The sequence below is a fragment of the Lutra lutra genome, chromosome X, assembly GCF_902655055.1.
Source record: "Lutra lutra chromosome X, mLutLut1.2, whole genome shotgun sequence".
In the NCBI taxonomy this organism is placed as follows: domain Eukaryota; kingdom Metazoa; phylum Chordata; class Mammalia; order Carnivora; family Mustelidae; genus Lutra; species Lutra lutra.
The window spans coordinates 83,247-103,232 of NC_062296.1; the positions used below are offsets into that span (position 1 = coordinate 83,247).

General features: G+C 38.6%; 1 protein-coding gene across 2 annotated transcripts in view; it reads right to left on the bottom strand.

Moving 5' to 3' along the window:
- The window catches only part of VAMP7 (vesicle associated membrane protein 7), a 50,805-nt gene extending 33,607 nt beyond the window's left edge, over positions 1 to 17,198 (bottom strand). Inside the window, exons 1-4 of one of the 2 annotated variants that reach the window (XM_047716243.1) lie at positions 17,059 to 17,190; positions 10,273 to 10,437; positions 7,138 to 7,292; positions 1,851 to 1,908 (exon numbers count right to left, since the gene is read on the bottom strand). In XM_047716243.1, coding sequence (XP_047572199.1) covers positions 1,851 to 1,908; positions 7,138 to 7,283 — 204 coding nt within the window. In that variant the 5' untranslated portion in view covers positions 7,284 to 7,292; positions 10,273 to 10,437; positions 17,059 to 17,190. Of the gene's footprint in view, positions 1 to 1,850; positions 1,909 to 7,137; positions 7,293 to 10,272; positions 10,438 to 17,058 lie in introns of both variants that reach the window. The other variant, XM_047716245.1, reaches the window with a different exon arrangement.
- Between the last annotated feature and the right edge of the window lie 2,788 nt (positions 17,199 to 19,986).

A 19,986-nucleotide genomic window follows, 5' to 3' on the forward strand; every position in this document is an offset into this window, starting at 1 on the left:
CTCTTAAAAGGTAACTTGCCAAAGGTCAAACAACTAATAAAAGAAAGAACTGAGAGTCCAATCCAAATATATTTATTTGACTACTGCCAACTAAAGATAACAGTATCTAGGTTAGTTGGGTTGAAGAGTAAGAGTTGGGTTTTACTTCCTCCATATCTTTCACAGGACCTGTGAGAAGGCCCAATATAAGAAGATGCTTAATAAATCCATAATAATGGTACGGTCTTTCACACACAAAGATAACACTACTGATACATACTTTGAATTGAGTTTTTTGAATATTGATGGTATACTTGAAAAGATTAAGTGAAGTACTCTTGTCTGGTCCCAGTCAAGAAATAGAAAACTCAACTCTAATGAACCCAAATTTAGTTATATTTCTTATCTATTCCAAGCCTTTTCACATCAGTTATTTCAGATATAGCTGGATTTTTAAAATAATTTTAGAAAACACTGTGAAACTAGGGATAAAAATCATTGTGATGATCTCTATGGTTGATACTCATCTCCACTTCACCCAAGATGATTAGTCTAAGGGTTCTTACACTGGGGTCAGTGGTCCAAATTCAAGGGGTCCATGTACTTGAGTAGAAGAAAAATCACATTAAGTTTTAACTGAAGTTTTAAATCGAGTGTAGGTAACAAACCAGAATAGTACCAAACAGTACTTATGACTGTCACCAATAGAAATCTTTTTTTCACATACCATCAGTTACAGGTATCTCAAAATATCATTTATACTCTTCACTTCAAAATTATTAGTTCTCAGACCTATGACTATATCTTGTCACTTAATGTAATTCATAAAAAAGCATATATATTACTGTACCAATTTTTAAAATACTCTGAATACTATACTTCAATATAACTGGTTTTGTTTATAATCATGTATTTCATACATTTCAAAACATCCTGGGAGAGGTCCATGAGTGTCAAAGGGGTCTGTGACTCAATAAAGGTTAAAAACCTGACCTACGGAATCATGTCAATTCCATGCCTCTTGTCATTGCTCAATTTAGAAATAAGTATGTAACCTAGTCCTAGCCAATAAGACATGAAAAGTTCACTTTGAAGGAGGGGGAGAGGACCACGTGCTTCTGAGAACTTTCCTCATTCTTACAATAAGAGATTTGAAAAGACAAAGTTCCTCTTCTCCGGACACAAATAAGAAAGCATGTGGTTCCATGCAACCATAGGGGAATGTACTAGGAGGAAGCTGACACTAAGGACAGCAGACAAAATGACCTTAATGGCACTGTTAAGTTACAGAGCATTTTGGTCTAGAACCTAGAATCTACAAATACTCAAATACTCAAAAAACAACTTACCAATGTGTTTAGAAAGTTGATCATGACGTATCATGATTTTCTTTTCCAAAGACTTATATACATTAAATTCACTATTGACATGAGCACTGGGTATTATATAAAACTAACAAATCATTGAACATTCTATCAAAAACTAATGATGTACTACATGTTGGCTAATTGAATTTAAATTTTAAAATTCAGTACTGAATAAAAAACCTATTTAATATTTCAGATAAATAAATTTTGAGAGGATTTGATACCAAAGGGTCATGATTATGACCAATTCTCACTACACAATAGGAGAAATGCAGAAATTGCAAGAGATTAAGCTAAAACTCTCTACCGAAACTGAGCTGATCTGCATATACCCAGACATCAACTCTTCTTGTCATTTGCTGCTCCATATGATAAATGCAAAGTACAGAAAAAAATTCTAGCTATGGACAGTTATAATCACATCAACTTTACCTACTAAAGATAATTAAGAACTGACTTTATTAACAGTACACATAAATAGCAACATGTCTTCAAGTTACTTACATCATCAGTGATACAAAGATATACAATCCTGTCTTGGCAGATGTAATGAAACAAATAACTGTAGGATAAAAGATATAAAACTTACTGTGGTTATTAAGCAATATCTCTTTCATTTCCATCTTCTATCTATGTATAAGCAAATTTAGTACTACCAATGTGACCATATCATTTACAGATACGATCTATTCTCCCTCTCCTCCTCCCCTATACACCTGTTTCTCTCAAGTCAAACTGTTAAGAATATATAAGACATTAAAAGAAAGTCTCTACCCTAAGTAGCACAACAGTATGCACATTACCCATTAAAATGGTAGCTGCAAAAGCGTAACTGGACTCTTAGGGCCTCTACAAGAGATGACATCTTAGGAGGGACATGTAATTAAGATTAACTTCCAATGAGCCATACGTCTTCCTTGCCTTCTTTTAAGATCTCAGAGGAATCACTTTTTCTACCAAACACTCAAGACTAGCATTTGTATGGCATCTACTTTGAGCCAGTTACTGGGTTGGGTGCTGAGGATACAAGTAAGCAAAACCATCAGTCCCTGCCTTCACAAAGATCACAGTGCAGGGAATTACCAAGCAGCATGGTAAAACAGGAGGAGGAGTAAAAGGCCATATGGTGCTCTGGCAACATAAAGGAGACACCTAACAGAGTTTAGCAAAGGGTAATGGGAAAGACATCCTGGAGCAAGTGATGCCCGAGTCAAGACCTGAAGAATAAGTGAGAGATGGCAAGGTAAAGAGCAGATAAAGAATCTTCCAGACGGTAAAACCAACAAGCACAAAGGCCTGGAGATTAAAAAAAAGCACATAATGGGTTTAGTACAGTCAAATGAGCTCACATGATTAGAGTGTGAAATAGAAGAAGAAACAGAACAGGACCCGATTAACTGGCTACTAGAAATGAAGCAGAGGGATAACTCAATTTTGCCTCCCAGATTTCTACCTTGGGCAACTGGAGAGATAGGAGTACTGCTGAATTATACTTTTAATGTTCATATAAAGGCTTGATATGAATTATAAGGAGGTATGGGAACTCGGGCAAAATGTCTTCCTCCACTACTCTAGAACTGTTCATGTCAATTCCATCAATAACTTCCGCATCACCATATCCAGTGGTTCTCTCTGAAACATGATACTGTTGACCACTTCCTTCTGAAAAGTGTTTTCTCTCCACTGGCTTTCCCAACACCAGGCTTGCCTGGTTCATGTGGCAGTCTCTTTCCCTCTGTATTGATGTTTTCCAACATCCCCAGCTACCTGCTCTTCTCACAAACAGTCCCTGGATGGTGGCATCCGTTGTCATGTCCTGTTGTTTTTATCAGCTACCACAATTATGATGATGATTCCCAAATCTAGATCTGACCTACTTCCTGAGCTGCAGGCCTACATACACTACTGTCTATTAGACACATTGAACTGGACATACAATAGACAACTTAAATACAGTGTCCAAAATGGAAGTCATCATTTTCTCCAGAAAATTTGTACCCTAGGGAGTAACTTGGTGCAAAGACCACAAAAAGTCACAAGGCATGGTCCCGCCACCAAAGAGTCTACAGTCGGGTGACAGAGACAAAAAGTAAAGATTGCAGTTATAATACGGTGTGGTAAGTGCTACAGTATGAATAAACAAAGGATGCTATGGAGATGAGCAAAAAGAAGGCGCCTGGCCTGGTCTTAGAGTTCAGGCTTTCTAGAAAATGAAATATGTAACCTCAGAAAGGCAAAGTCAGATTTTTAAAAAGATAAACATATTCAAGTAAAAGGTAATGGCTACTGCAAAGAATAGGAAAAGAGAAAGAACCCAGCATTGAAATGCAAATAGCTAAGCAAGGCTGGAGACCAAAACTGAAAGCTAAAGTAGTGAGATACGGGGCCAGAGAAGGAAGCAGGGGCAGATACTGAAAAGTCTCTGGAGTCATTAAGAAACTTTACCATGTGAGTTGAGGGAAATTGGAGGGGGAGACATACCATGAGAGACTGTGGACTCTGAAATACAAACTGAGGGTTTTCGAGGGGAGGGGGTGGAGGGTTGGGGGAACCTGGTGGTGGGTATTAAGGAGGGCACGGATTGCATGGAGCACTGGATGTGGTGCATAAACAATGAATCTTGGAACACTGAAATAAAAAATTAAATTAAATTAAATTAAAACTTTACGCAGACTGCACAGAGTAACTGCTAAAGAAAAGGGATGTCATCAGAATTACCCTTTTAGAAGGATTAAATAATAATGAAGACAGTATCTCATTTGGGACCTGTAAAATGAGCAAAAGCTTACCAGGGGGCTGAGAGGGGAGAGATAGTCCAAAAGCATGAAAGAAATACATAACAAAGCTTGAAATAATAGAGCTAGGTCAGAGAATGGCAAGGACTCCTATACAGGTAAGTGTAGAAAGGTCAGGAAGGGACAAAATTATGAAGGTAGAGTTTGGGCTTTACTCTAAAAGCAATGGGTTTTAAGCAAGAAAGTTTAATCATAGAAATGTAAAATACAGATTTAAGGAGGGAGCAACTAGAAGCTGAAAAGCAAGTTAGGAGGAGGCTATTAAAAATGAAAACCAATGAAGGCCTAAACTGAACACTATGACAAGTGGGGACAGAGGAAAGGGAATGGATTGAAAAATTTCTTGCAGGACAATGGCAAGGATTTGGAGAGGAAGTCAAATATGATTCTTCAGTGTTAGGGTTAGCCAACTGAATGGCTGGCGATGTTGTTAAAGAAAGAAGCATCAAGAGGAAGACTGGATTTCAAGAGGGAAATGGTTGACTTATAGTAAAATGGACATTTTCTTTCAGTGTACAATAATAAGAGATATTTTTAATCAAGATGATGAAATATGGTTATAGGAAAGAAACCAAGGCAGAAGGTTAAAAGGAAAAACTGGGTGATGGCGCCTCACTCCAGAGGATACTGGGCAGGACTGGATCAGGGTTAGGGTTGCCTTCTTGTACTAGAACCGCACCTTTACTAGATTACATACTCTCGCTTCCCTCATAGCTAGATAGGACTATGTGACTAATTTCTGGCGGATAAAATATGAGTGGAAGGTATATTCCCACTTCCCAGTCTTGCCTCTAAAAGGACTGAATGTGCTTTCCCTGGGCATTGTCCTGGGAACTGACTAGGAACACAGGGACCATAAGCCTAATAAGTTTTTGAAAATGCCTTAAGCCATACTCACAAGAAGCTGGAATTATTTGACCCCTAAGATGTCTGGACCTCTAAACTATACCAGCAGGCAGCAGACTACTGAACCTGCATAGTTCCAAAAGATGACACCCTAACACCCATTTTGGATGTGGCCAGAGGATAATGGACAAGGAAGAGCCTCCTGGAGAACAAAGCCAGGAATCAGGGAGAAAAAACAAGGGAGTTCCTCCAATGAACCAGAACCACTAACCACTCCAGGATCAGAATAGGGAGTCTTTGAAATTGCTGTGAATAGTTACTGGAACACTGCTAGGAAGCAGTGACTTCTATGTGTTTCTCATTCTTCCCTTTTCTAAATGTGAGTTTGTAACTTTGATGCTGCTGATGTTTTCCTACTTCTACCACTGTCTATTGGGTTGGGCAGGGGAAGCAGGAAGAACATATGACTTCTCTTCATGGTAAGTCACAGGAGCCACTCCTGGGCCTTATGGAGAAGACTGTGTGTCACCCAGACTCTCTGAACTGGACAGTGACCAGATAAGGTTTTGGAGCCATCTCCTACAGAGAGGATATGTGCTCTTTGTTTGAGAAGAAGAGTACACCCAGATATTTGAGAGGCCCAAAAGAGTAGAATGGAAGATTGCAAGTTGTCTCCTAATATCCTGTAACTTCTTGTAGAGTAACAGAATTTTAGCTAAACATACAGCTACACACCTATGACAAATTCTAGCCTCCCTTCCAGCTAGGTTAGCTACATAACTATGTAGTGAAAAATAAAATGTAAGCCAAAACTTCTGAACAATAAAATGTCACCCTACTTCTGGCTTTGCCTTTAAAAATACTGGGCATGTAGGGGCTACCTGGGTGGCTCAGTGGGTTAAAGCCTCTGCTTTCGGTTCAGGTCATGAGGATCAGGTCCTGGGATCGAGCCCCACATCGGGCTCTCTGCTCAGCGGGGAGCCTGCTTCCTCCTCCTCTCTCTCTCTCTCTCTCTCTCTGCCTGCTTGTGATCTCTGTCTGTCAAATAAATAAATAAATAAAATCTTAAAAAAAAAAATACCGGGCATGCGATGTTAACAAGAACTAAAGGAGCTGCCTTGGCCAGACCTAAGTGAAGACACTAACTGAAAATGACAGAGCCACCCCAGCAGCCTGGAAGTACTCCTCTCTGGGCTGTCTCATTTAAGTAACACTGTATTTTGGGTGTCTCTCTTACGGTAGTTTAGACTAGACTAGATCCTAAATTATACAAGGAGCTAGCTTTGGAAAGTAATAAGAACCTCCTTCTGAGATAGGAACTAAGGAAATTAGGATAGATTAAATAACAAAAGTTTTTTAAGTATTGATGAGGAATGTTGAGGCACTTTTTATCTGATTACTAAGATTTCCCACCTATGCCCTCCCCAATCCATTCTCCGACCAGCCACCAGAGTGACCTTTCTAAAGCAAAATCTGACCATGTCACACCCCAGCTGAAAACCTTCAGTGCCTGCCCACAAAGTAAAGTCAATCTCTTAATATGGCTTATGAGACCCTATATGATTGCTCTTTTACCTGTCTCTCCAGCTTTATTTTCACCATGCTGGGCACAAGTCACAGAATGTCACCTGCAGTTCCCTAACTCCATACTTCTCCACTAGCTGCTCCTTCTAGCACTACCTTCCACCATCTACTACAATTATCTATGCACTTGACTATCTCCTCCATTAAACTATAACCTCTATGAGGGCAAATACTGTGTAATTTCTTGTTGTATCCCCAGCACCAAGCACAGTACCCAGCAACAGTCAAGTGCTCAATGAATATTTACTGAAAGAATGAACATAGGAATATTCCATCTTTTATCTGTATCATGTTGCACATATCCTAAAGCTCTATAGCAAAGTTATTTTTTACAAGTAACATTACCATACCTTTCTTTAAAATATTAATATCACTTTGATGATAAAAATTAATTTAAATTCAAATTTATAATGAGTAGAACAGACCATTGTCTAAACTGGCAAAGGTTACTGTTCTATCAGTTTATTCAAATTATCTACCAAGAACCTTGTTTTCTAGTTTTCTATCATTCTGATTATGACACAGTTTACTTCTTTCACCCTCTACCCATGCAGAGCAGAACTCACTTGCCATGTGAGTACGTTAGTTTGTTATTTTCAGAAGGTATCTTAGCCAGAATCTGCTCTGTCACCTCCAGGAAGTTTCCTCCACACCAAGCATGTTTGGCAAGGATAGTCGTTCCCCTGGCAACGACTGCAAAAAGAATGGCCATGGCTTCAATCTATCAAAAGGAAAAAAGGCACACAAAACTTAGAATATTTCTTTGACAAGATCTTTCAAAAGAAAATTATCATTTACCAACATCTACCTGAAAACAGTATTTTTTCAATATTCATTTATTTTTTAATTGAAGTATATTTCACACACAATGTTACATTAGTTTCAGGTATACAACACAGTGATCTGACAAGTCTACAATTTATGCTATGCTTACCACAGGTGTAGCTACCATCTGTCACAATGCAGAACTATTACAACACATTGACTATATTCCCTATGGTGTACCTTTTATTCCCATGACTTACTCATTCCATAAATGGATGCCTATCTCTCTCACTCCCCTTCACCTCTTTTTGCCCATCCCCCTTCCCTCTGTCAACCATCAATTTGTTCTCTGTATTTATAGGTCTGATTCTGCTCTTCAGGTATTTTAAGCATTTGTTTAGATTCCACATGTAAGTGAAATCATACAATTTGCCTCTTATTTCACTTATCACAATACCTTCTAAGTCCATCCATGTTGTTGCAAATGGCAAGAGCTCATTTTTTCTTATGACTAATAATATTCCATTGTGTGTGTATATCTCCATATATGTATGGATAAAGAAGATGGATATGTATATATGGATAAAGATGTGGTGCATGTATATATGGTGTATATCTTCTTTATCTATTCATCTACTAATGGACACTTGGGTTGCCTCTGTATCTTAGTTACTGTAAATAATGCTGCAATAAGCATAGAGGTACATATATCCTTTCAAATAAGTTTTTCATTTCTTTTGGTAAATACCCAGTAGTAGAATTACTGAATCATAAGGTATTTCTATCTTTAATATTTTAAAGAAGCTCCATACTGTTTTCCACAGTGGTTGCACCAATTTACATTCCCACCACCAGTGCACAAGTGTTCCCTTTTTTCCACATCCTTGCCAATACCTCTTTCTTGTCTTTTTGATACTAGCCATCCTGACAAGTGTGAAGCAGTATCTCACTGTAGTTTTCATTCGCATTTCCCTGATGGTTAATCATGGTGAGCCTCTTTTCATGTGTCTGTTGGCCATCTGTATGCTCTCTTTGGAAAACTGTCTATTCGGGTCCTGTGTCCACTTTTTAATTGGATAATTATCTGCAGGGTTTTGGTGTTGAGTTGTATAAGTTCTTTATATATTTTAGATACTAATCACTTATGAACATATCGTTTGCAAATTATCTTTTCACATTCAGTAAGTTGCCTTTTAGTTTTGTTGGTGGTTTCCTTTGCTGTGCAAAAGCTTTTAATTTTGATGTATTCACAATAGTTTATTTTTGCTTTTGTTTCCCTTGCCTCAGGAGACATATCTAGAAAAATGGTGTTAAGGCCCATGTCAAGGAAATTACTGCCTATTTTTCTTCCAGTTTTATGGTTTTGTTAATTCACATTTAGGTATTTAATCCATTTTGAGTTTGTGTGTGGTGTAAGACAGTGGTCCAGTTTTCCCAGTATCATTTGTTGAAGAGACTATCTATTCCCTGTTGTATATTCTTGCCTTTTTTGTTGAAGATTGATGGACCATATAATTATGGGTTTATTTCTGGGCTCTCTATTCTGTTCCATTGATCTATGTGTCTGTTTTTATGCCAGCACCATACTGTTTTGATTACTGAAGCTTTCTAATATATCTTGAAATCTGGGATTGTGATACCTTCAGCTTTGTTCTTATTTCTCATGACTGCTTTGGCTATTTAGGTTCTTTTATGGTTCCATATAAAATTTTAGGATTAATTGTTCTAGTTCTGTGAAAAATACTATTGGTATTTTGATAGGTATTATACTGAATCTGAAAATTGCTTTGGGTAGTGCGGACATTTCAAAAATATTAATTCTTCCAATCCTTGAGCACGGAATATCTTTCCATTTGTTCGGGTACCTGGAGACACTACTGCCCAAGGTGCTATAATATTAATGTAAGACACTTAATAATAAGCTTAATAAAAAGGTCATAGTCTTGTACAAGTTTACAACCCTAAACCATACTGATATATAGAGAGACACACGAAATATGTACATGTGTGTATATATAAAATGTAACATATATGTTACACACACGTTGATAGATAAGGTGCATTAACAAATTATACAGCACAATTGGATATCACCATTTGAAAAGCAATTACCATAAACAGTAAAGGAACATAAAGAGGGGATTCTTCCTTTTTTTATTTAAGTATAATTAACATGCAATGTGATATTAGTTTCAGGTGTACAATACAATGATTCAACAATTCCATACATTATTCAGTGCTCATCACCATAAGTGTACTCGTAATCCCCTTTATCTATTGCACCCATCCCCCCACCTCCCCTCTGGCAACCACCAGTTTGTTCCCTGTATTTAAGAGTCTGATTTTTGTCTCTTTTTCTTTGTTTTGTTTCTTAATTCCACATATGCAATAATCCCACCCTGAAAATTTATCCTAATAGTTCAACAGAAGTTTGACTCTAGAGTCAGAAAGATACATATTAACAATATTAATAGCCCATATTTATTAAGTGCCTGTGTATCAGGCACCATTTTAAGCACTTTACAACTATTAACTCGCTCAATGCTTACAATAATTAAATTACACACTGTGCAAACTGCAGTACAGATAACTTACACAGTTTGCCCAAAATTACAGAACTAGTAAATAATAAAAATTGGGACTCAAACCCAGGTGGTATGGTTCTAGAACCCATAATCTTATCCATATAGTATATACTGCCTCTATTATAAAGCCATTATCCATAATAGAAACAAACTGAAAAAAACTCAAACCTTCTACAAGAGGAATGGTTCTTTAAATTGTTAAGATCCTTCATAAACAAAACATTTCTAAAAGAACACAGCAAGAGTTTAAGGTTATTTTTCTCATGTTAATGAATCTGTACTATTTTCCACCCAACAGCCCCATTTCTTTTATCTAATGGTATAAATTTATAAAAAGAGATGTCCAAGTACCTTCCTATTCTTCTACTAACTCTTCAACTCAATGTTATTTCTTAACATGTTCAGTTCCATCCAACAGGCCAGTGGTTCTTAAACTATAGGTGAACGAGTTCTCTTGGGTGGGAGAGTGACAGTCACTGTTAAAAATTCAAATTCTTGGCATCATCACCTAAAATTCTGAATCAGTAGACTTGAGGTGAGATCCTGGAATAACATATTTAAGACAAGCCTATCTAGATGCAGGTGATTCACTTAACCATATTTTGTGAAACACAGCAACAGACCATAAAGTGCCTGAAGTCAGGGAATCCAGAGATTCCTTCTTGGAATCCCAGCAATGAAACACCACACATAAAGCAGAAGTACTCATTTGTGTCTTGAGCTGAACACCTCTCAGGGTTTCTTCTTCACTCTCTAAAGGAGGGTGTTCCTCAGAATTGTGTCCTTAGCCATCTTCTTTCTGGATTTCTCTTTACACATATGTAGTAAGTTACAATTTCCAAATCATTTTCTCATACATTAACTCCCTCGATCTTTTTTAAAAGCCTCAGTAACATGCTCTAGGTACTGCTCCATTTCTTAAAATCATAGTCTATACACTATCTCTGCTTCTCTACTTCTTTTTAACTCTTTAACTTACTGGGTTTTGCCCTCAACGGTCCACAAATCCATGACTGCTAAGATCATCAACAGCCTCTATGCTGCAAAATTCAGTGGACACTTCTCTATTCTCACTTACCTGACCTCTTAGGAATAGTCAACACCATTGACTAACCCTCCTTCTTGAAACACTCCCACATGTCTGGCTGCTCCTTGTTTTCTTGCTGAGCCCTCTTCCTCTAGCTGACTTCCAAATGATGACTTTCCATGGGTCTTGGTTCTATGCGCTCTCATCCCAAGAAGAGCTCATCTATACCTGTCATTTTAAACATGATCTATTTGCTAAAGACATTTTGCATATAGAAAAAAAAACAGGGCACAATCAAAGTTAAGGGAAAACTAAAGACAAAACTGAAGGCACAACAAATAACTGAGGGAAAGGCAGATGAACAGAACAGGGACCCACAAAGAAGACTGAAAAGGACCAACTGAGAAAGTGAGAGGAAAGCCAGAAGAATGTGGTGGCCTCGAAGCCAAAAGGAAAGCAAGTGTCAAGAAGGAACACATGTCAGCTCCTATCTGTGTTTACTGATGCACAGTAGGAAGACTATAAAGAGCCACTGAAATTTTATGAAGAAGGAAGTCATTGGTTAGTCCAACAGATATGCAGTAGAGTGGAACAATAACACAAAGAGAAACAGAGATGAGAAATTATATGGCCCCTGATACAGATGAAAGAGTAGCAGCTTCAGTACCTTAATAGCTTCAAGAAGAAAACTGAATTTGGCAACAATACAAAAAAAAAATCTAGTGTCTTAGTGGACTGTAAGTTCATTATGAACTAACATCAGGTAATTGCTTAAAATACTTACATAATCCTAAATTACATTTTAAAATAGGGTGCCTTGATCTTTTTAAGTACTATTACCATTATACCCTGTGCTGGTTAGAACATATGTGGAATATTGAGTTCAACTCTCAGTACAGCATTTCAAGCCTGGATGGAAGGGCCACTTTATGGGTAAGGGACCTGGACATTCTATCATTTGAAGAACAGATAGATAAACTAGAAATATTTAATATTTAAAAAAGAAGACTTAGAAAAAAAAAAGAAGACTTAGAGGGAATATGACAATAGCCTTCAAGTTTACATGAAGTACAGTCACCCAGAACAGGGAGTGCACTGTTTGGAATATAATTAGGAACAATGGATGTATTTACAGGGAAGCAGTGTTTTGTTCAAGAAAATCAGTGCCCAATTAAAAAATATCTGTTGAAGATCAGGTACATAGCAACAGAAACTTTCTTTTCAGACGCCAATAATAGGAATTTCTTACTCTCTTCTAGACTGTTAAAAACCTCACCTATTATCAAGCCTCATCTGCCACCACTGTAACTCTCATGCAATAGAATCTGTAATGTCCTTTAAGTTTTTAAATTCCAGTTAACAGTGTAAAATTAGTTTCAGATGTATAATTCAGTGATTCAGCACATCCACAACAGCTGGTGCTCACAAGGGTACTCCTTAATCCCCATCACCTGAATCTGTAATGTCTTTTTGTTTTAATTAACATATACCATATTTGTTTCAGGGGTGCAGGTCTGTGATTCATCAGTCTTACACAGTTCACAGCACTCACCATAGCACATGCGCTCCCCAGTGTCCATAACCCAGCCACCCTATCCCTCCCCTGCCCCAACAACCTCAGTTTGTTTCATGAAATTAAGAGTCTCTTATGGTTTGTTTCCCTCTCTGGTTTCATCCCATTTCATTTTTTCCTCTCTTCCCCCACGATCTTCTGCCTTGTTTCTCAAATTCCACATATCAGCGAGATCATATGATAATTGTTTTTCTCATTTCGCTTGAAAATTGGGATAACAGAACTGTGAAAGAATACTGCATTTAAAGTGAAAACCTGTCTCTGCTAACTACTAGCAGTATGTGAAAGTGTAATAAACCATAAAATGCTATATAAATATAATATGCAAGAAAAAAAGTGAAAAAGATAAGCCAGAGAAGAAAGAGAAGGGAAAAAAAATGATATATAAAGGAAAGTCGTGTCTCAACACTGTTCCTCCATTCTCTTACTGATGCCTTGCTTGGTCCCAGGGCCGTTATCCCAGCTTTACTTCCTTCCTGCTAAGAATCCTGTATGAGTTTCCTGTAGCTGCCTTGACAAAGTATCAAAAGCCACAAAGGTTTAAAACAACAGAAATTTATTGTCTCCTACTTCTGGAGGCCAGAAGCCCCAAATCAAGATGTCAGCAGGGCCAGGCTCCCTCAGAAATCTAGAGTGAACAATCCTTTCTTATCTCTCTTTACCTTTTGGTAGTCTGCTGACAATCCTTGGCATTCCCTGGCTTTCAGCTGCAGCACTTCACAATCTCTGCCTCCAGAGTCATATGGTATTCTTCATGCGTGTCCATGTTTTCATATAGAAATCTCTGGGTCTTTTCTCTTATTAGGACACCCACTCCACTGTGACCGTCATTTTAACTTACATCTTAATTACACCTGCAAAGACCCTTATTTCCAAATAAAGTCACATTCACAGGTACCATCTGTCAAGATTCAACGTATCTTTTTTGAGGACACAAAACATCTGAGAACCTCACTGTTCCTCCCAAATCATTCTTACTCTTCCCTCTCCATATATTCACACCACTCTTTCCTTACTCTCATTAGAGACCTGTCCGTAGAGAAAAGAAGGGCCACCTCCAACAACTTGGAGTTAGAAAGGCCTGTTTCTACTTCTACAAGAAGATTCTAAGGAAAGGATACTTTTGTTTCAGTTGCCAGGATTAAAAAAAAAAGATATGTCATGGGGGAAATCCAACTGAGAATTCTAAATGTAGTTTTTTACAGAAGAATTATTAAACTGTGAAGATCTTCAAGTCCATCAAATTGAAGATTAAGATGTTACCAATTGGCATAATAACTGAAATGCCCTGAACAGCATTATTTATAAAGAAAAAGGCATGAAGCTTCAAAAAATTTTTAAAAAGGAATTTTTGAAATATATCCATTTGTAAGTAAGGGATTACCTGTGTTAAAAACAAATTGCTTGGGGCACCTGGGTGGCACAGTTGGTTAAGCAACCAACTCTTGGTTTTGGCTCAGGTCATGGTGTGTCAGGCTCCACACTCAGCCCAGAGTCTGCTTAAGACTCTCTCTTCCTCTGTCCTTCACACACACACACACACACACACACACTCTCTCTCTCTCTCTCTCTCTTTCTCAAATAAATAAATCTTAAAAAAATTGCTCCCCATTCCCCATGTCCCTCTCTAGAAAAAAATACATAAAAATGAAAATAAATAACAAGTTACATATAGCACAGCCACAATGAAAACACTGCTCCTCAGTGGAGGCATCTTCAAGTAGAGGATGAAGATAGTTTTAGGGAACTGAGTAAAGAAAAAGGCCAAGTCAGTTTTTCTCACATTCAAGTCTATGTGTTCTTAGGATTTTTTAAATTCTATATTCTTATTTTGATAACATTAAAAATGTCTGTTAATATTCCAGATATACACGTATACCTTATAAATGATGACACACAATTCCATGCTGCATTTGCATTATAAAGGCCAAAGAGCTAAGAAATTCTCTAAAATGACAGTGCCTAATTTTTAATGTCTTAGAAGCATGTCTGGCTGCTCTTAGGCTGGCACATCCTAAAATCATAATCACAATCATGACTCAAGCACTCTTGTATTCCTGTTGTGTTTTTTAATCAGTTATAAAGACAAAATTTATCTTTTACCGTAACAATTTACAATTGAAAGATATCTGCATAATAGAAAACTTTTATTTGAAGAATTAAGATTTGACTTTCTGAAAGTGACAGAGGGACAAAATAACAATTATCTCAGGCTAAGGAGGAAATAATATTTAAAGATGTGTCTGTACTAAGTGGAAACCAAATGACACTAAAACATGTTGTATGAATAAAGGTTGTGCAACTGTCCAAACAGAAAAAAAGGGGAAGAATTAACTTCTCACATAGCACATGGTAACAGTCAATACAAAATCAAAAGAATGCATTCTGTATCATTATTTATATTATTGCAAAGGAATGTACTGTGTTAATTCTTGCAACAGTTCATTAGCAGAATGTCTCATAGGAAACATTAGATTGTTTCCACCCTCTCACATACTATGAAATTGGCCCATTAAGTTAAATGGGAAGGGGGCATGGAAAGTGCTTGGGAAAGAGATGGGAACACATTTTATGGAAGAGGTATGGAACAAGAGATATGGAAGAAGTATGGAACAAGAGAAGGCACAGAAGTGAGAACAAACCAGGGAAGGTAAACTGGCCTGATGAGATGGAATGGTCCACATTTGGTGAATGAGAAGTTTTAGGAATAAGTACAATGACCTTTTACCAAAAAAAAAAGGCCTGTATAAATGAAACAATTAATGTATTGGATCAAATCGTTTTTCAAATTCAGTTCAACACATATTTTTTGAGGATTTACTATATGACAGCCAAAGGAGTAGACACCGGAGATATGAAGCCCAGTAAGAGAGGACCTCTATACTCAAGGAAGCCATAGTACAATGGGAAAGACAGACATAAATAACTGCAATAAAGAGTAACTAGTGAATAATCTAAAAATGTACAAATTTATTCAGACTTCTTAGAGGTTTGTGATTATTTCACTGGGTGAAGAAAAAATGCAGGTGTCAGCCTATGTATTAGGAATTTCCTCCACATACTGTTACAATTACTCCTCTGGAAGAGAGGGCAAAGTTCATTTTATCCTCACCAGCTCACAGTGCCCAGCACAATGCCTGGCATATAATTTTCCCTCAAATATTTGTTAAATAAATAAGTGAATCTGAGCATGTTTTGGTTTAGACAACAGTAACTTTATATTCAGTAGGACCTGGTAAGAAGGATATTTTGATTACTAAATTATGTCCTTAATTAAGATAAAGCAGTTCAACTGCTTTAATCTATTCTAATCCCCAACTTTCTGTCAGGGTTTTAGGAGGAAATAATCCAATGACAGATAAACCACCAATTCTGATGTAATAACCTTGGAGGAGACAGAAGAATGAAGAACAAATATTGATATGGCAGAAGAAAAGAAGAGGTGTTTATGAAAAGCCTGAAGTCTGGTTACAGACTTGCTATATTCTTGCTGGTGTTACAAATATTCTTTTATGGTGCTGTTCTGAGACCAAATTCAATCCCTCTGACTTTCTGGGGATAGGAGCCTACCCTGTCAAGTCAACCACCTGTTCTATTTTGCATTAACCATCACTACCACATCACATCATCCGGATTATTCCTGTTTGCCCGCCCACACACACACACACACACAAACATGTAAACTACTTAAGAGTAGAGATCTCCTACGACTTGTTTCTAGCTATATCCCTTGACCTTAGAAGAGTCTCTAGGACATACTAGCTGTTCAATAAATACTTATTAAACATGTGAGTGAGTCTGCTCTCAGCCACAGCTATTCAAAGGCGTAACATGTCTCTGGGATCAAGGGTAGGACAACGGAGGTATAGGTAGTTGAGCGCAATTAATAAGAGAAAGAAAAGGACTTGACAACTGATCATTTGTGGGGGGATATGAGAGAGGGAGATGTAAGACATTTACGAAAGAGTCTAGTACATGGTCTGAGTTTGTTAAATACTGGCCAATTATTACAATAACATACAGGTCTGAAGCTGTGGAAATAGGTCTGGGTAGAGATACTGAGTCCCTATCCAAACCGAGGAAGAAGAGGAATGAAACAATGGGTGGTGAAGAAAGGGCACGCGGAGGTGTACAAACACACGGAGCTCAGAAGTAGGTGAACCAAAAAGTGACGTCATCAAAACAAGGGCGTAGAGATTAGTTTTTAGAAGACTGAGATCTCAAGACTGAATCTCAAGATTCAAACGCTAAAGAAAGGTCTTGCAGAATGCGAACTGAGGGAAAGTTAACATTTCTCCCTCCTGCAACAACTTAAGTGACGCATTCTAACACTCCTTAATTCGAGACCTTTTCAGCGGCACAAAACGCAGCTCGCCAAAACTGAACCTGCCCGACAATTCGAACCGTCGACACCAGAGAAGCCCAAGTCACCCTTGCACTGCCTCCTCACTCCACCCCAGCACCTTTCGTCCACACCTCTGCCCTCCCTCCGCGGTCGTCTCCCCGCCTTCTGCCCAGCGCGCCCTGTACCATTTACCTGTCCGGGCACCCCCTAAGAGCGCGTAGGCTCAGAATCGAGCGGCGTAAGCCAGAGGTGGACCACCGACTGCCCGCTCCCGGAGGAGGTTGGGACCCGACGCCACCGGCTTCCGCGTAAAGCGCCCCGCCCGCGCGCGGCCTCCTGGGAATGTGAGCGTTCCTCCAATGAAAATGGACTGTAGGGCGGGACTTGCTGCATTCCCAGCCCCGGCACTTCCCAGTAGCCGCACTGCATACTGGGAGTGGTAGTTCCAACTGGCGTATCGTCCTGTCTGTCACACAGTCAATAACTTGTGGTAAACATCATCAAGCGGTTCCTCCGGCAAAAGGAAGGATGCAGGGCCACAAAGAGTTCACCAGCGTTGAGTTGGTGGGATAGATGAAGAGCGAAGTTTGCCCCATCTCTGTGCTTATTCTCAGCAGGTAACGTCTCCTGTTACTGCACAAAGTAGAATTCGTGTCGCAGGAGCTCCCTCCTTTCGCCACGAAATTTCCTAACCTCCTTAGACCCCTCAATAATCCTTTCTCCCATTCTTTTGCAATAATAATAATAACAATAATAATAATAACCGTTCCTCCTTCGCCTTCTCTCGTTTGATCTAAGCTCCCTCGCCCCTTCCCCTTTACATTCCTGTTCTCTCTTGCCAACTGAGTCTAGCTGCACTGATGAACCCTTCCTTCTCATGACTCCTCAAATGGCTCCCTGCTTACTTGCTCTTTATTATCAGCATTTAAAGATTGGCAGAATTTCTCTCATCTAAAACATTCCAAAGTCACCCTTCTCAACTCCACACCCCCCAAAACCTGTCACCACACAAACTTAACCTGTGGTCTTTTTCCCACCTCTCTTTTCCAGTCAAAATTCTCAACTGTGTTGCTAAAGCAATAGACCCTTCTCAACAATTACGATACTTCATACTTGCAGGATTTTACATTGATTATTTTCCTCTTTAAATCCTCTTAGTATGGGCTGCTTTAAAAATATCACAAACTGGATGGCTTAAACAACAGAAATTTATTTCTTACAGTTCTGGAGGCCGGGAAGTTTCAGACAAGAATGCTGGTATGGTTAAGTTTTGGCAGGAACCTGCTTGCTGACGTACAGACTGTTGTCTTTTTGCTGTATCTTCACATGAAGGCGAGACATCAGCACTCACACATCTCTTACAAGGGCAGCAATCTTATTCATGAGGGCTCCATCCTCCTGGCCTAATTAACTCAGAAAGACACCACCTCCAGCTACCATCACATTGAGGAGCTAGACTCCAACATATAAATTGGGCGGAGGCACAAACATTCACTTCATAGCACTTTCTATTCTTTTATCTCTAAGATGATTTACATTCCTCATTCCCCTCCCACTTTTATGGCAGCTCCTCATTTTCTTTTGAAATGTTCATGACCCATAGTGCTCTGCCCTATGCTCACACGTTTCTTGGGTAATCTCCCCATCCCCACTGATTTGGTTGTCATCTGTATGCTGAGGATTCCCACATATAGGAAGCCCAGAAAAGACTCCTGTAACCCAGACTGAAATATTTAATGACAGCTGGGCATCTCTTTCAAGCACTTAAAACTTAATGTAGTCCTCATATGACCTAGTACATTTCCACTCTACCCTCTCCTGTAACCTGTTTTTCCTTCTCCTCTAATCCCACCTCAGTGAACAGCACAACCGTGCAATCAGTTGCTCACACTAGAAAGTTGGCTATCATTTTGAGTGATTTCACTCCCTCAAAGTTCACATCCAAACAATCAGCAAGACATATTAATTCTATCTCCTAAATGCCTCACTTGTAAAGCTTCAGTTTTCTCATCTTTAAAATGAGTATAATAACAGCACCTGTCTTCAAGGGTTGTTGCAATGATTAATGAACACTAGTGTCAGGTAGATAGTAAGCACTTGATGTCAATAAGTATTTATCAAACAAGCATTGTGTTTGTCATTGGTTCTCCCTCATTTGGTCTTACAAAATGATAACTAACATTTACTTTTATTTAGTTTATATTCAGGGAGAAAGAAAAGGAAAAATGATAAATGGTGAGATAGTTTGTGCAAATTACCTCTACTCCATTCCTCTGTATTTTTCCAAGCATGTAAAAAAAAAAAAGTACTAGTCATGAGTCACTATACACATGGTTCTAATCTAATATGTGCAGGATATACCATACCTTAGTTATTGTTATCAGCTCCGGGTGGGCTATAGACAAATTGAAGTACATTAAGAGAATCATAACTAAAATGATCAGGGCATTAGAAATCAGAAGGATTGTCTCTGTACCTATAGTGTCTCCTTCACAATCTCCCCACCTGCCCCTTCTTGTCACTTAAGATTATTCTATCTAAAACAAAATCTGATCACTTTGAAATCCTACTTAAAACCTTCATTGGAGGGGTGCCTGGGTGGCTCAGTGGGTTAAGCCTCTGCCTTCAGCTCAGGTTATGATCTCAGGGTCCCGGGATCGAGCCCCGCATCAGGCTCTCTGCTCGGCCGGGAGCCTGCTTCCTCCTCTCTCTCTCTCTGCCTGCCTCTCCACCTACTTGTGATCTCTATCTGTAAAATAAATAAATAAAATCTTAAAAAAAAAAAACCTTCATTGGATCCCCATTACATAGAGGATAAGGTCTAAGATTCTTAACAGAGAATTCAAGGCCCTCCATGATCTGGCCTCTCTCTACCTCTCCTGCTTCATATTCTGTCTCTCTCACCAAAACATTCTGTGTTCAAGCATGCTTCTCTATGGTGGCATTCACTCATTCATGTATCCTTCCATTCCTTCCACTATATGTACTAAGTGCCTACTGTGAGCCAGGCCTATGATATATCCTGGAGATATAACAGTGAGAAAGACAGACAATGTCCTTGCCTACATGGAGCTAACACTTCAGTACCATGCTCTTTCATGTCTCAGTGCCTTTGCACAT